Source organism: Gobio gobio (assembly GCF_949357685.1).
Source record: "Gobio gobio genome assembly, chromosome: 15".
Taxonomy (NCBI): Eukaryota; Metazoa; Chordata; class Actinopteri; order Cypriniformes; family Gobionidae; genus Gobio; species Gobio gobio.
Window position 1 is genome coordinate 35,634,905 of NC_137108.1, and position 18,449 is coordinate 35,653,353.

Sequence of the window (18,449 nt, forward strand, 5' to 3'; positions counted from 1 at the left end):
TAACTACAGACCTCCAAACGTCATGGGGCCTTCAGATTATCTCAAGAACAGTGCGTAGAGAGCTTCATGGAATGGGTTTCCATGGCTGAGCAGCTGCATCCAAGCCTTACATCACCAAGTGCAATGCAAAGCGTCGGATGCAGTGGTGTAAAGCAATGGTAAAGCACCATTGGACTCTAGAGCACTGGAGATGTTTTCTCTGGAGTGACGAATCACACTTCTCTGTCTGGCAATCCGATGGATGAGTATGGCTTCGGCAGTTGCAAGGAGAACGGTACTTGCCTGACTGCATTGTGCCAAGTGTAAAGTTTGGTGGAGGGGGAGTTATGATGTGGGGCTTTGCCCCTTAGTTCCAATGAAATGAAGACATTTTGGACAATTTCATGCTCCCAACATTGTGGGAACAGTTTGGGGGTGGCCCATTCCTGTTCCAACATGACTGTGCACCAGTGCACAAAGCAAGGTCCATAAAGACATGGATGAGTTTGGTGTGGAGGAACTTGACTGGCCTGCACAGAGTCCTGACCTCAACCCGATAGAACACCTTTGGGATGATTTAGAGTGGAGACTGCTTGCCAGGCCTTCTCGTCCAACATCAGTGCCTGACCTCACAAATGCGCTTCTAGAAACACATTTATGTGTTTAATTCCCATAAACACACTCCTAAACCTTGTGGAAGGCCTTCCCAGAACAGTTGAAGCTGCAAAGGGTGGACCAACTCCATATTAAACCCTACGGATTAAGAATGGGATGTAATTCAAGTTAATGTGTATGTAAAGGCAGGCATCCCAAAACTTTTGGCAATATAGTGTATATTGAGCCGCCATTCCCACTATTACCGCTAAACCTACACATAATAAATATAAAAATAAAAATATGTAAAGTAATAAAGAAAAACACAACAGACAGAGTGTGATCACCATAATTTATTCATTGCAAAAATGACAAAAAAAACAGTACCAAAAGTAGTCCAAATGGCGATGTGTTGCAGTCGTAGTCCTCTCTGTATAGTTTTATGTGAGGTACAAAGCAGAATTTAAGTTATTAATCTCTGAAAATCTTATCCCGAACCACTTTGTGAAAGTGTGATCATCACCCAAAACACGGCATGTTGCAATCTGTGACGAAACAGGCGAGAGCCAATGAACGTTTAATATCACTTCTGTAAAATGTATTGAATATTAAGTAGATGATTAAACTGCATTTAATAAATGCGACTGAATACATAATATCATTGATATGACAACTGAATACAATAGAGTCAAAATATTAATGGCATGGCACTATTTTAATATTCATAAATAAGGATTCATATACATTTGTATGTCTGTAACGTTGTTCACACTTAAATAATTGACATTTTAGTGCTGTCAATATAGTTTCAGGAATGTCTATGGAATAATCAGTAAATGTACTTGTGGTTTCTACATAAAAACACATACGAATACTCGTGAGATGCACAGCAAGGAAGGTCTTTTTGAACTCTCCTCGAGAGATACATTCGCTTGTCAATCCCTGGTACCAAGAAGAAAAAAAAGTGATGCAAGCCTTGTCCTGTTAGCACGGCTCTTGTTGCGTTTTGGACACACAGACCTAGATTTACCATAAATAATAAATAAAGGGCACTAATAATGTAAGGTACCCAAATAAAGGATACTAATTTGCTAGTACAATATACCAGATTACATGTTACTCATTGCAGGGGATTTAATTAAGATTAACTTCACACAGGCACACTTGCAAGTAGGTTGGTCGCACCCATATTTAAAGAAGCATTTTGCGTTCGCTAACTTCACTGAATGTTAGTCACGTCGCTCCCTTTCGTCTCTCACTGAATAATAGGACACCCGTGGCAGTCTTGGCTTGCTTCGTGTCCTTGGCGAGAGAAGGGCAAGAACATTTCTTGAAGTATGAGATGTGTTAGTCTAATGCTACATTTTTAGTTTGCTTTGCAATAATATGCAAGAATGTGCACATTCTGACCTAATCTGGGTTTGAGGTGATGACAAAAGTTTTTAGCACACAACAAAAGTATATTATTATCGTTTTTTTTGACAATGTAGTATTTGTACGATTTCTGCCGCAGCATTTTACCTATAATATTCATTCAAAATGATAATCAAAAGTACTTTTTTTTTGGGAATTTGCATTAGACCGCAAATGCTGCATTATCAATGTTTTACATGATATTTTACATGTATATTGAGTCATGCCTTGGCTTATTTTTTATTATTGTACTTTTTATCAAGTTTGAACCAGGCTTTATATATGTAAAAATATATGGTAAATCAATGCCATTGCACTTCAGGAAACTGAATTCTCCTTTTGCAAAGTCACAGGGCCTCTTTCTTGACTCCGACGGTGCAAGCGAGTGTACAAACAAACATCAGATGTTTGTAACTTACGCCGCTGAAGTGTCGAGCGGCATGTCAGACGAGACAGCTGCATTGGTAGCCAATTAAGAGATCCTACACACCCACCTGGATAGAAGTTGAAAGAATGCTGGTTCACATCTCTCGGCACGAGACATCAAACAGTCCGGCATCCGTGGCTGCCGGTGCTCTGGGGAAAATAAAAACACAGATCAGAGTGTGTGACGGCCCTTTGAGAACTGTCATTAGCACTTCACACACTGCAGCTGAAAGCTTCGTACACAAGACGTGTTGTCTTGACGGTGATCAAATCAGCTGGGATCTGCTCCCAGCTTGGGCTGTCACAACACGATGAGCCGTGTCGCGATCTTTCAAAAGTGCGTGAGTGGATCTAGAAATATATTTTCATATCTTTATTGAAAGTCATTCTAGGCGTTTTGGTTAACCTCATGTGGTGTTTACAGTTTCTTGTGTTCATGTTGTTTTGATTTCGTGTGCTTGTGGGTTGACTAAAGCGCTCAGTGTGTGCTGTGTTGGAAAGGGTGGTGGCGTGTGTATGATCCTGTGTGTGTCATTTGTGGGCCTCTCTTTTGGAGCTGATCTGCCCTGGTCAATGTGGAGAGAAGGTTCCTTCGTCCACATGGCCAGAGTTAGAACATTGTGATCCCACATACTGGCTGAACTGTGGTATTTCACTGGAGGTTTTGGTGTGTGTGGTATCAGGAGTCTAATTAAAGCTCTCTGGTAATCTGTTATTGTATGGGCGTTGTTGCCTCCTTTCATTCTTTCTTCAATTCTATCTGTCATAGCTGTTTTGCCTTGGTGATATTAATAGTTGTGACTTTCTTCACCAAGGTTTGAGGCATAAAAATGTACTTCACATAACTCCATAAACTACTCTGACATTCCCATGTGTTTTATTGACCCCTAAAGACCCTTATTAATTATTATTATATATACAGTGCCTTGCGAAAGTATTCAAACCCCTTCATTTTTTTCACATCAATCTGCACTCCGTAACCATAATGACAAAGCAAAAAAACTGACCTGTGACAACTTGCAAATTCATCAGAAAGGAAAAACTGAAATAAGTACATTGCATAAGTATTCAAACTCTGTGTTAAATCACCTTTACAGCCTCAAGTCTTTTTGGGTATGATGTGACTAGCTTTGCACATCTACATTTGATGATTTTCTGCCATTCTTCTCCTCAGATCCTCTCAAGTTCTGTCAGGTTGCATGGGGAGTGTCGGTGGACAGACATTTTCAGGTTTCTCCATAGATGTTTAATTGGTTTGAGCTGTCCATTAGCCACTCTTGCAGTCTTAGCTGTGTGGTTAGGGTCATTGTCGCGTTGGAAGATAAACCCTCATCTCAGTCCTAGTTTCTAAATGCTCTGGACTAAATTTTCATTAAAGCTAACTCCTATAGTTTGCTGCATGAAGCTTTTCTTCTACTTTGACGAGTCCCCTAGTTCCTGCCGCTGAAAAATACCCCCACAGCAAGATGCTGCTACCACCGCATTTACTGTTGGGATGGTATTGTGCAGGTGATGAGCAGTGCCTTGTTTCCTCCATACATGATGCTTGGAACTGAGAATATTGTTTCTCATAGTCTGAGAGAGTCCTTTAGTTGCTCTTTTGCGAATATTAAGTAGGTTTTAATGTGTCTTCACTGAGGAGAGGCTTGAAACTCTCCACCGATCCTGGCTTTATGGCAATGATGTTTGTCCTTTTAACTCCATATATGATCATGGAGCTCAACCAGAATGACCATGAGCTTCTTGGTCATGACTCTAACCAAGGCCCTTCTCCATCGATTGCTCCGTTTGGTCAGGAGGCCCGCTCTAGGAAGAATCCTGGTTGTTCCAAACTTCTTCCATTAAGGATTATGGAGGCTACATATGTACTTCTGTGAATCTTCAATCCAGCAGAGTGTTTCACTCTGGCTATTGCTAAAGCAGATCTGTGTCTTGATACACTCTTGTCACCTGAGCTTTGCAAGCAGTTATTTTGACCCCATGGCATACACACACAAGTGTCCCAAAAAGGGTATGAATACTTATGCAATGTTATTCACTATTTCGTTTTTTATTTGAATAGGTGTCACATCTGTTTTTTGGCAGCAACATAACAAAATGTGAAAAAAATGAAGGGGTTTGAATACTTTCGCAATCAACCAATTACTATATTAAGATTCATTTCATTAGAAAAAAAATCATTGATGTATATAGATTTTAGAATTTTCATTTAATTTCTCTTTCTTTCTTTCTTTCTTTCTTTCTTTCTTTCTTTCTTTCTTTCTTTCTTTCTTTCTTTCTTTCTTTCTTTCGATGACATCAGCAAAAAGCAAAGACGTTTTAGGGAAGTGCTATTTTATTATGAAGATTTTATTATGTTTATGCACCTTAGGACTATAAATGTTGTGTAGAATGTATATGTTATTTGTTTCATACACAGATGTATAGAGCAGGACTTTGTGTGAGATCTCATTGTGGCCAGGCAAACCAAGTGTAATAAAACCAAAGTGCCTTGTCATGCATAGCTACTGGATCTGTTGTCAAACATGGCTGATTAGAACAAAAAGTCAAGTTAATATGAATGTGATTTGCAGCTCCTTTGTGTTTGGAATGGCTGGGACATGATGTAATATGCTATTTTTGTCCTTGAGTTATTGAGTATAATATTGCTGTATATCGTAAAGTAGATTGTTTACTAATATTGTAACATATGCAACTTCTCTCACTGTAAACCATTTAGCTCTTTGGCTTGATGTTATTTAAGGTCAAATTCTTGGCACTCTAGACCTCCATGAGGGGAACTTGCTTGCGGTTCTTAAACTTTTCAGCGAGTAAACACACCTGAATCTTGTTCTTAATCAAAAGTCAGAATCCGTAGAAAGTTTTTAAGTTGATCAGCAATAATCCTGAAATGCAATCCATAAAAAAAATCCTGTTTCGAAGAAGAAAAAAAACGTAGTGTGACTTTGACTGATAACACTGGAGGGTATGCCAGCAAGAATTTGTGCACATATGTGCACGCTGTAATGAAATGCATGCAATGGGCTAATAAGTAAAGCTATCTTTGGTGTATCTTTGGCAGCTAATGACAATAAGACCACATTAAAGGTACAGTTCAGCCAAAAATAATATTCTGCTATCATTTTTCACCCGCATTTTATTTTTTATAACTATTAGACATGGGGCCAGATTTACTAACAGTGTGCGCCAGCGCAAACCCTCTTTTGGCAATAAAAAACTACTGTCAGGATTTACTAAAGACATGCAGTGAAAAAGGCGTGGACTTTAAAATTTATGGGAGGAGAGTATTTAAATGAATCAAACAAGGGGATTTACTAAGATTTACACTTGTCAAATTTACTGGTGTTTGCACCATTATTTACCGCCCAAAAATCTTAAACCAGATGCTAACGGGTAGATTACGTTGGTCATTATGGAAATGATCGGCAGCATCTGTGTTCATTAATTTGCGCTTCATCAGTAGATCACGTGCAGAATCGTCCACTCCCATCGGCGCATTTATGGAATAACGCTCCCACACTAATTTGGACCTTGAAGATTCTAAATCTTGTTTTGTATTCCACTGATTTTTGGGGGTAACAATCACATTATTGAGCAAGTACATACACGTCAATGTTCCATAATGCACGTTTAACCTGTGTAGAATAACGTCACATCCCGGCATCACTGCTCTCCGTCAACTTAAAACTACCCTGATGTTCATTGTTCAGCGTGAGAGTGATCAGGACGCTTTGCCAGATGTTCTCACAGTGCGCTCCTCCACCTTTGGCTGCAATGTTAGCTGTGTCATCCTGACAAATAACCCAAAAGAGCATTACGTTAACCAGAGAGTACGGCATTGGGGTCATTAAAGTTTTTGAGGTTTCAACAAAGACTTTCATTTTGTAACTTATAAATCTCAACCACAGACACTCTCCATTGAACATTATCCCACCTCTGTAGTTCTCAATGCTTCATTTATCAGCATCTAAACAAACAAAACAAGACACAACTCTCTGCACCCCTTATTGGCTGTGGGAGAATGAATCTACCCTTGTGTTTGTGAGGAAACCTTCCTGTTCGTGAGTTTCGTGTTAGTGAGACATCCGTGTGCATGACCGCGGCATGGCACTGACTTGCGGAAACGTTGCCAGTTATGTTGATTACATTCCTCTCTCAGCTCCACCCCCGACCCACTCACTCATCTGAGACGCCTGTGTTTGTCCAACCACTTGTTTTGCAAGATGAAATGGCAGCAAATCAAGCGTTAGAGTCAAATGGTTCTCATGTGTTTCCCTCACAATGGTCCACTACATGCTTTCTCCAGCAGAGCTCCTCATTTTCATGTCTTCCACTCTCTGTTATGTGGTTGCTCTCGTCCCTCAGGGCTTCAGCTTTGTTTACTGACAAACCGTATTGATGAAAAAATTCAAACAAAACCAGTATTGTTTCGATAATGAGTCTTTGCAATCCCAGAGTTGTGATTATCCGTTTCCGCAAAAAACATCCACCCACACTTACTCGCCGTGTTATGGTGTGAATTGCAGTAGACTTTGTTGATAAATTCACACGATACCTTGTACGAAAATTGTTCTGTCTTGTAGAGTTCTACAGCGGCTTATGATAATTATTTGTATTTCTTTTGTAAAGCTGTGCAGTTTGTGGGCTTTAAGGGATATGAGATGAATTAGCTGCCATTTTCCAGACATCAGCCGTACAATGCCTCGATGGGGCGCCGCTTCTCGCGGTGACAGTGAAATGATCTCTCCCTTATTAAACGCCTCCATCCTTATAAAGGTGGGTAATATAGTCTCCTGCTTTTACCTGGAGGTGGGAGCCACATTAAATATTAATTAAAAGTCACATCAGGAGCGCCACGCTCATATCAGTCTTCCCAGTCTTCAGGCGGAGACGGAAGCGATAAGTAACTTTATTACCTCCATCGTGGATGGAAGGCAGGCAGTAGGGGAGGAATAGGGGAAAAGAGGGACTTCAGAGGGGAAAGAGATTCATCTGTTGTGCAGACACTTTCGTGATTCTGCAACGAGACTGATTTCGCTATGTGAATAGGGGTTTTGTGGGACAGAGAGAGAAAAAATAAAAAGATTATTGCAAGAATACTAGAGTACTCAGTGCTGTGAGCTGAGGTGAAAAAGTGAAAACGAGGGTGGGATTTGTGTGGTGTAGATTGGGGCTCTGTGATGCTTCCAGCATTTAATTAAATCACTGGGGTTTGAAACTCACATCCTGTGCCCAAAATCAACCTCTCCTTGTTTACGGTGTCCTGTTAAGGAATGTATTGATGTATCAATATACATCCTTTCGTCAAGGTTTTTAATGAAGCTAAGCTAAATCTTATTAAACGTACTCTTTGAGTTAGGTTCAAACTTTTTAATTAAGTTCAGAGCAAATCTTACACTTGGGATTTTTATCTTGTATGTCCCAGGGGTTGACTTTTATTAACTAACAAATTTTAACTTTAATTGAAGGTCACTTTAAAACGGTCTAGGACCATTATGAAAATCAATTTATAAACGCATGCTATTGATCTTATTGTGAATGATTCATCCATGTATGTTTCATTTTTATTTTGATCAGACTTTCTGGTTACGAATGCTTGACTTCTCCAATCATTTCATCTGCTTAAACCCACCTCACTTTTTTTTTTTTACAATCGATTGAAATTGTCCCTGCCTCCATTACACTCGGCTATTGTCAATTATAGTACATATCGTACAAAATTATCGATTTTTCTTTTATGACAAAAATCACTAGGATATTAAGTAAAGATCATATTCCATGAAGATATTTTGTAAATTTCTTAATGTAAATATATAAAAAAATTATTATTAGTAGTAATATGCATTGCTGAGTACTTCATTTGGACAACTTTAAAGGCGATTTTCTTAATATTTAGACTTAGATTCCAGATTTTAAAACAGTTGAATCTCGGCCAAATATAGTCCTATCTTAACAAACCATACATCAATGGAAAGAAGATGTATACATTTAAAAAAAAATTACCCTTAGGACTGGTTTTGTGGTCAAGGGTCACATATTTTTATGATGGCCTTTCATATTTTAATTTTGTAATTTCCAATCATGCTGATGTTTTGTCAAATTATGCAAAAGTGTGAAATATTATTCAATAGTCTGTATTTAGAATGGATAAAATGATAACTATAAAATTAACATTGGCAAGAGGAATCTATTTTGTTCTAAAATGGTTAAAAATGAAATCATTTCCACCAGGATGTAATCAAACACAACACATCATTTAAGATGGTGGAAATCAAAATGACTCTAAAATGATTAGACACTGTTAGTATGCCAGAGTTTTGCCCACGTTTCATGTAATACATTGAAATGTAGTTGATCTTGCTATCTTTCATTTGAGCTGACCCTGTTGTTCTCTTTGTCCTTTGCAGGTATGGAAAAATAGTGTCAACGAAGGCAATCCTGGACAAAAACACCAACCAGTGCAAAGGTGAGTACCGCAGTCAATATCGGTTTGCATTAAAAACAAGCTCACAGAGCCTTCACAGTCTCACTTAAAATAATCAATAATAATCCTCATAAAAAGACTCTGATTAGTCGGGAGATTGTCTGGATGATCTTTAGAGGCAGAAACGTGTTAGCGTGATTGTGGGTGAAGTCTTTACAACCGGATAAGACGTTAGCGTGACTAACAGGGTTAGCCGCGGCAAGGAAAAGCACAGGGTTCCTCCTGTGTTGATTTGAAAAGTCCGGGCCTAGTCGTGGGGGTTTAAAAATAGCCATAGGGGCGAAGGAAGCGTCCGGCTGAAATTGATGACTTAGCAGACAGCCTCTTTTCAGGAAACACTCAGCCAGTGCTGTAAATAAACAGCCTGGCTTCCTACACAATCTGCCAAACTGGCTCCTGCAGATTTTTCTCCTGTTTTGTGTGTACGTATACGTCTCTTTATCATGCTTTCTCTCTGAAGGCACATCTAATATGTCCGAAAATGAGTATTAATGCCCACATGGGAAGGGGAGGGAGGGGGTGTTTGGGAAGCAGAGGAAACCACTCCAGGCTTTAGAGGACTTCCACTTCCTGGAGTTAACTGCCCTCCTACTCTGCCAGGCTTCTCCACCCTGATGGGCTTCCAGCCAGGACTTATGGGAGCCAAGGATATCAGACAGGAAACGAACAAAAAGATGGATTCGTTTCATTCACGGCTTTGCTGAATCTACTTATGTTTCGTCTGCTTGCTTCTACGCCATTCTTTTTTCTTTGCACAGGATATGCAGTATTCATTTCAAAGATATGTTGATTAATTGCAATTACAGGCCTATCTGCCGTAGATGAATTCCATATGATAGAGTAAACCATCGAGATTTGTTTACAATCAAGTTTGTTCGGTCTGTTTCCTTCTGAAGATCATTCGTAAGTTATCAAGCCCCGTAACATTTTAATCTCTCTTCTTACATGGATTGTTGGCCGTCCGTTAAACACACGTTTAAAGGCATGTTTACTTTGTGTGTTTTGCATTACGCAACTAGACTCTGTAATTACGAACTTGTTTGTGCAAAAAAAGACATTTTCAGTTTTAGACAGCTGTTTTTCCCCCCTTATCCTTAATGACAGATGGAGAGGGTGACGGTGGTGGGGGTTTGCGGGCAACGTTGAGGGTGTGTTTGATTTTCTCTTTGACTCAATCACGAGCCTCTCATTAAACGAGTGAGCGTAAATATTTGCATGTTGTACAACACACCAGCACGCCAACAAGCTCTCTCTTTCACTATCTCGCTTTCCTTTTCTAATTGGAATTATGTGCAGAGGAAGAAGATATTGTGCAAGGCTTTTTTTCACAGTTTTGATATCCAAGGGGAAAATACGGAGAGGAAAAAGAAAAGAAAAAAAGAGAATAGGGCCACTCATTTGAGGCTCATTTGTATTTATGGATTTAATTACGTAAAGCTTCCAAAACACTTCCAGCCAAAACCATCATCTGCGTGATGTCTACACACAAACAGACGCTTTTTATCTTTTTCACCTCTTTATCGAGCTCCTTTTCAGGCCGTTTCCGGTTCTGGGCGTCACATTGTTAATAGAAATTGATCCCTGCATTCTTCAACTTGAAACCTCTTGCTCAGCCCACTTCCTGATGGCTGATGTTTAGCTCTCTTGGTCAGTGACCTCAGGAATGCTCGCAGCCATCTCTTAAACCAGAAGTGTTCCTCTCTCTGGATCAAGAACAGTCTACTGGAAATCCTTTTTCACACACACGCACTGTTTTCTTAGGCTTATGAAACATCTGCAGTCTTTGGAACATCTGGATGGCTCTGTTCTCTGCTGTAGAGATCTTTCTCCCTCCTTCTCACATCCATGTTTACCGGGAGGCTTCAAAGCGGATGGCGTGTTGTTCTATATGTAAGGTGTGCGTGTGTGCGTAAATGAACGCATATGTCTGGCATATAGAGCTGTTGGCTTGAACCATTCGCGGGCTCTCCAAAGCTCTGTGCTCTGCCATCTGTGGTTTCGAATGTCAGTCAGGCTTTGAGAGTGTGTGTGTTTAGAGTTTAGAGAGGCTTATGGTGAGAATGCCTCTGCCGAATGAAGACACACTGCCTCAAATGTGCCTCAAATGTACTGAGGGTCTTTAAGAACCTCCGCCACTGCAGTTTTTATTACGATATGTCGTAAAGGAAGTCATGGATCTTCTCTCACTCTTGCTGCCAAAGAAATGTTTGGTTAAAGAGCTGGGTGGCGGAATGGACCCTACTAGAAAAGTAGCTGAGATTTAAAACATGGTAACTGCTTTCTGGCTGGTCTAAGTTGGCTATTAGCTGGTTGACCAGGAACCATGTGTACATATATTGGCGCTGTCAATCGATTAAAAACTAATAAATCACACATTTTTCCGTAATCAATCGCGACTAGCATTATACGTTTTTAATATTGTAATAATTTCACATTTAATCTCCAAAATAATGTAGAAACAACATAAAGATGGTATATATTAGGTATAGGGCAGTATCACTGATTCCAGTACCGATGATGGCTCTCTTAAATCTTTTTTTTTCTCAATTTTAGCCATTAATTATAGCCATTCAACATTACAGTTTAACTGAAAGTGATCAATTTTAACATTTAATGGGCTTTAAAAAATATATAACAACTTTTAATTTAAGTGAACTAAAACCAATCTTCACATAAACCCATTGTAATAAATGTCACATTTATCTGTGCCCTTAATATATCAGGGCTCAATGCTACAGTTTTTTTTCTACTGGCTCAGTCGGGCCAAAATTCAGATTTTTACCTTCCCTTTTAAATGCACAACACAGTTATTGTTTTCAAATTTGTCTTCACTGCATACATTATAAAAGGAACTTCACTAATTTAAGACATAAAAACAGATGCTGCGTTAATTGCGTTAAAAACAATGAATTGCAAAATCAATGCATTACTTTTGACAGCTATTCATTTTATATATATATATATATATATATATATATATATATATATATATATATATATATATATATATATATATATATATATATATATATATATATACATACACACACATCAATCAGGCATAACATTATGACATTATGAACATTATGATATTGTGTTGGTCCCTAATTGCTGCCAAAACAGCCCTGATCCATCGAGGCAAGGACTCCACTAGACCCCTGAAGCTGTGCTGTGGTATCTGGCACCAATATGCTAGCAGCAGATCCTTTAAGTCCTGTACGTTGCGAGGTGGGGCCTTCATGGATCGGACTTGTTTGTTCAGCACATCCCACAGATGCTCGATTGGATTGAGATCTGGGGAATTTGGAGGCCAAGTCAACACCTTAAACTCATTGTTGTGCTTCTCTGAACAATTTTTGCTTTGTGGCAGGGTGCATTATCCTGCTGAAAGAGGCCACAGCCACCAAAGAATACCGTTACCATGAAAGGGTTTATGGTCTGCAACAATGTTTAGGTAGGTGGTACGTGTCAAAGTAACATCCACATGGATGGCAGGACCCAAGGTTTCCCAGCAGAACATTGGCGAAAGCATAACACTGCCTCCGCCGGCTTGCTTTCTTCCCATAGTGCATCCTGGTGCCATGTGTTCCCCAGGTAAGCGACGCACACACACCCGGTCATCCACAGGATGTAAAAGAAAACGTGATTCATCAGACCAGGCCACCTTCTTCCATTGCTCCTTGGTCCAGTTCTGATGCTCCGTGCCCACTGTTGGTGCTTTCGGCGGTGGACAGGGGTCAGCATGGGCACCCTGACTGGTCTGCGGCTATGCAGCCCCATACGCAACAAGAGTATTCTGACACCTTTCTATCAGAACCAGCATTAACTTCTAGAGCAATTTGAGCTACAATAACTTGTCTGTTTGATCGGACCACACGGGACAGCCTTCGCTCCCCAAGTGCATCAATGAGCCATGACCCTGTCGTCGGTTAACCACTGTTCCTTCCTTGGACCACTTTTGATAAATATTGACCACTGCAGACCGGGAACACCCAACAAAAGCTGCAGTTTTGCAGTTGCTCTGATGCGTCTAGCTATCACAATTTGGCCCTTGTCAAACTCGCTCAAATCCTTAAGCTTGCCCATTTTTCCTGCTTCTAACACATCAACTTTGAGGGCAAAATGTTCACTTGGTGCCTAATATATCCCACCCACTAAAAGGTGCCGGAATGAAGAGATAATCAGTGTTACTCTCTTCACCTGTCAGTGATCATAATCAAATGCCTTATCTATGTATACCTCTGTGTGTGTGTGTGTGTGTGTGTGTGTGTGTGTGTGTGTGTGTGTGTGTGTGTGTGTGTGTGTGTGTGTGTGTGTGTGTGTGTGTGTGTGTGTGTGTGTGTGTGTGTGTGTGTGTGTGTGTGTGTGTGTGTGTGTGTATAATGGTTCTCAAACTTTTTGACTCCCCATTGTCCAACACAATTTTCAAAGGCCCTTTAATAGTATTTTATATTAAATCAAATAACCATGAGTCATTTTGTCATTCCAGTAGCTTCAAGAGTTCTTCAATGAAAACAATAGCCATTGAGGGGAAAACAGAAATAAAAAACATGTGTGTATTTTTGTTTTTTTGTAAATTAATTTAAATATTTTAGTATTTAGTTTGCTGAGGCCCCCTAGTGGGCCCCAAACTCCTGATCAATGTCCACCTAATAACCACATTACATTATGTGTGTGAGTGTGTGTGTGTGTGTGTGTGTGTGTGTGTGTGTGTGTGTGTGTGTGTGTGTGTGTGTGTGTGTGTGTGTGTGTGTGTGTGTGTGTGTGTGTGTGTGTGTGTGTGTGTGTGTGTGTGTATGTGTGTGTGTGTGTGTGTGTGTGTGTGTGTGTGTGTGTGTGTGTGTGTGTGTGTGAAGCTGTAAATTGCCAAAAAAAGATATATTTATTAGAGATATATATTTAAAGATATATTTTAATTATTTTAATCTTTTAACAGTCCTACTATAGAACAAATCATTAGGTGCATCATAATTTGAATACTTGTGCGCTGTTCTATGCCATTTTGTAGTATAAATAGTGCGAGTAGTGTGTTCACACTGAAAAATCCAAATGGAAAAAGTGCACTTTAAATATCCGCATGATGCACTTAATTAACCGAAAAAACGAAGTGTGGAATATTGGACGCTGCACTCAGCTATCGCAGCTTTATTTACCTAACAGCAGACTTCGATGTTAAATGACAAAATAACCTTATAAAATTCTTACACTACATGGTTGAGTACATAGTGTATAAGTGCATAGTGTATAGTTATTCATTTGGGACACAACTATTTAGTCCAGTTTTGTGAACTGGATCAACCAATTCATTGAAAAATCAAAACTCAATTTTTTGTTCATGAATTGTTTTCCGCTACTTCTCCCAAGAACTCTCATGAACGTTGCAATAAGAGCAGTGATTAACTGCTTACATTTTGATCTGTTCATCCCACAAAGTTATCGTATGACTTTGAAGACTTGGAATATAATGCATGAATTATAGTTTTGTCTCTTATTATATCTAAAAGGGTGGCCAGTATAGAATATATGTCAAAAATGTGCCGTTTGCTTTCCACAAAGAAAATCATATGAATTTGGAATGAAATAAGGGTGAGTAGGCTACATAATAATAGAATGTTCATTTTTGGCCGAACTCTTCCTTTAAGCTGGATTTTCCAGCAGGGGTGAGGTCAGGCTGAATCCTTCTCTGTCCTGTTACTGAGGAAATAGTTGACAAGCATGAGCCTTGAACAAAATGGCCGTTTCCTGTCTCCCCAAGCAGACACACAGACACAAGCGGCTGTGCTCAAACATGCAGACTCTCTTGTGTCGCCACGATCAGCATGATAAGACAAACAACAGAGCGGCCTTGTTTTGACCCATACATTTTGAATCTGATAAATGTGTCTGATAAAGTCTGATTAATGTCTGATAAAGAATTCTTCAGTTTTTGGCAAAAACACTAAGATATGTATGTTGTGTGTATAATGTGTATAAATAACTCTTTATCTCACTCTTACTCTGTACATGTGTGTGTGTAGGATATGGCTTTGTGGATTTCGACAGTCCAGCGGCGGCGCAGAAAGCTGTAGCGTCCCTGAAGGCCAGTGGCGTGCAGGCACAGATGGCAAAGGTAAGCTAGGCTTTACACCGTGTCTAAACCAGGTGCGCAGTGGCGTCTTTCTAGCGTCAAGTCTTTTTTCCCAGCAGAAAGAGAAATATTGTGTGAAACGACAATAGTCCCATATATTCATATTCATATATATGGGATCACAGTCCCATATATTTTGTTCATGAGGAAAAGACTGTTGATGAGTAATAATGAGAGAAAACTAAATGATGAAAAAAAGAAACATTGTAAACCAGCCTAAGGTGGTTACCTGGTCTCCCACCCTCTACAGACTGATTTTTATTGTCTGGTTTGATGGTTTTAAAGGGGTTTTCAGGCTGGGAACCCAGCTAAATTAGATAAACAACAGTTAGACGAGACTGGCAGACCAACTAGACCAATCAGCTAAGACCAGTTAACCACCATAGGCTGGTTTAAAAAAAAAAATCAGCAGAAAGAAATGAGGATACCATGTATGTTGCTACTATATTTCTGATTATGATGTCACTGATGGTGATAATGATTATAGAGAATATGTTGATGATGACAGCTGTGGTGGTGAATAAGTATACGTATGATTCTCTGGAACTGCTGGAAATGGACTCATGTAGTTTGATGTCCAGTCTGTGCATTCAGATGCACGCACAGTTGTTTAAAGCATCTGTCCTCTAATATTCATAAGCTTGCGGCCTGTCAGGATGCAGATGGTTTGTGTATCTGAAATCCCATTTAAATGCATGCCTGTCAGAGCTCTCTGCAACGCAGCAGGCCTCGTATGAAACAGACAGGTCATCTTACAGAGAGGAGGAAAGGGAGCGGGGAGTGAAAGAGAGAGAGAGAGAGAGAGAGAGAGAGAGAGAGAGAGAGAGAGAGAGAGAGAGATAGTTTTAGTTTGCATGTTTCCTGTGGTCAGAGTAATAGAATTTATCATTTCAATTAAGCTCAATCAACAGCCTTTGTTGAAGTTGTTCACTTCAGAATTCAATTTGCTGATAATTTACTCACCCCCACGACATTCAAGATGTTCATGTCTTTCTTCAATTGAAAAGAAATTAAGGTTTTTGAGGAAAACATTCCGCCTATGTGATGCGGGACCTCTCCAACATGATAACGTAATACGTGGCACATCGCAGATCAGAGAAAGAAGAGGACTGTGGTTAAAAAGTATATACATTTGTATAAAGAAACCGATCGTTTCGCTAGATAAGACCCTTATCTCTTGTCTGGGATCGTGTAGAGACCTTTGAAGCTGCATTGAAACTGCAATTTGGACCTTCAAACTGTTTTACCCTATTGAAGTCCACTATATAGAGAAAAATCTTGGAATGTTTTCCTCAAAAACCTTCATTTCTTTTCGACTAAAGAAAGAAAGACATGAACATCTTGAATGACGTTGGGGTGAGTTAATTCTGAAGTGAACTACTTATTTAACAGACTGATCTCATGAAATAGCGTATGTATGACACGCCAATTCGCTATGCCATTTTGGCGTGCTATCAAGACGCATAATGGCTTTTTAGCGTGTTTATCAACGCCGTTTCATTCTATCCCCCTACACTGCTCCTACCCCTAAACCTACCCATCACAGACACAAACACACATACACACACACACTGGCCCTCATTTATCAAAAGTGCGTACACCAAATTTCCAGCGTACACCTGGCGCACACCCAAAACCACGTTGACTTTGAGATTTATCAATATGGACGTTGGCGTACGGCACGCTCAAATCCTACGCCAGCTCAGGAGGTGGTGTACGCACGTTTTGAGTTAGTGCAAAAATGCGCAGAAAAACAATTCCTAACACCACAAAACGCACTGACAAAGATATGCTATATTATGACCCACTGTAAAAAAAACAAAAAACAACAACAACAACAACAAATAAAGCCCTATTCGCACGGGATAAGTAGGCTATTATCTGGGGACCTCGTGTGATTTAGAAATTACTCCCCCACATCTGAATTTTGCGTGCCGCATTCGCACGGGATAAGCTGTGATTTTACTCGAATTTACTGACTTATCTCCCGGATATGATGTTGCTTGAAAATGTTTTTTCGTTATATAGCTGTATGAAATTATAAACAGTCGTATCGATATCATTTTGATTGTTTTATAGTAATACAAATAATTTCGTTCAGTTAGAGAACAGACGCAATTAAAAACGTAAATAAGCAATATAATAACAATATACGGCGGAAGATTCAGTTTCAAAGCTAGATGTAAAAGTGCCCATTAAAGCGAGTTTTCGTTGTACTGTTCTGTTTTTGTGTTTTTCATTAAGAATAATATTAAACATACCATTCAAGCATTTTACTCCCAAATTGTGCTCATTCTAAAGTGAAAGTAGTAGCCCATAATCCGCGCGGCCGCACGGGAATTCATAACGGTGCACATGCAGCCTAGCGCCATTCTTCATGAAAGATAAAGATAGAAATGCTCACAGGACACAAAAACCTTGCAAAAATTATATACGATCTGCCTAATCCCGGCCAAATAGATGCCGATTCGCACGGGACTAATATTATCACCTCGGTGTTCGGCGAAATATGGTAGGTATTTGCGGGGGAATTTTTACTTTACATATTACAGACATGGCCGATTCGCACGGGATTAAGATCACAGACATTCTCTGCAATTATTACAAATCACCAGAGGTCCCCGCATATACTAATCCCGTGCGAATAAGTAATTATAAACTTCAGTGTTTATTTTTGTGCAACATGGACTTCAATGTTTAATTTGTGTGACTTTAGTATTTATTTGCACGGACTGGGACTGAAAATAATTCAGACTGACAAAATAATAAAAATGACATTCTTCTTCTTTTAAATAATAATAAAATAAATAATAATAATAATAATAATAATAATAATGACATTCTTCTTCTAAATAGCAATAAGCGTCATTAATAATACAAATCATAATAATAATAATAAGAATCTTACAAATTGTCATGCAATTATATTAATGTGAATGAATGGTACTCCACATCACATCATCATCACCATTGTACACCCCAATACATGTGATGTGATACGAAATTAAATGCATATTATTTCAAAACACGTGCTGTAAAATAATGAATTGTGATAGGTAATTTCTCATCCAAACAGCTATTTAAACTGGATTTCCACTGTACACCTTTTTGTGGGCGCCTTTAATCCCACTCTTTAAACTCCCAAATAAAACAATTTAGTTTTTTTTCCACTTCCCAGGTGATGGTCTCGATCTCCACGTCAGAGAAGTTTCGCTTCTTTGCCGTCTTCCGAGTGTCCATGGCGTAAAATGAGGGCGTGGGGGAGGCAGAGACTTGAATATATAGGGTCGTGTTATTCTAATGACGATCGTTTTCAGCCACGGCATTTATCAAGGGCAGGTTTTGCGTACGCCTGGATTTCAGAGGTGCGCACAGCTTCATAAATCAGGCGGTGAGAGGAGTGTAAGCATAATCTTACGCCAACAT

The 18,449-nt window shown here is 39.4% G+C and overlaps 1 protein-coding gene across 2 annotated transcripts in view; it reads left to right on the forward strand.

Moving 5' to 3' along the window:
* rbms3 (RNA binding motif, single stranded interacting protein) overlaps nt 1–18,449 on the forward strand; it is a 173,011-nt gene that overhangs the window by 55,430 nt on the left and 99,132 nt on the right. For both annotated transcript variants that reach the window (XM_079837720.1, XM_079837721.1), the window contains exons 3-4: nt 8,820–8,878; nt 14,914–15,005. In XM_079837720.1, the coding sequence (XP_079693846.1) occupies nt 8,820–8,878; nt 14,914–15,005 (151 nt within the window). The remainder of the gene's footprint in view (nt 1–8,819; nt 8,879–14,913; nt 15,006–18,449) is intronic.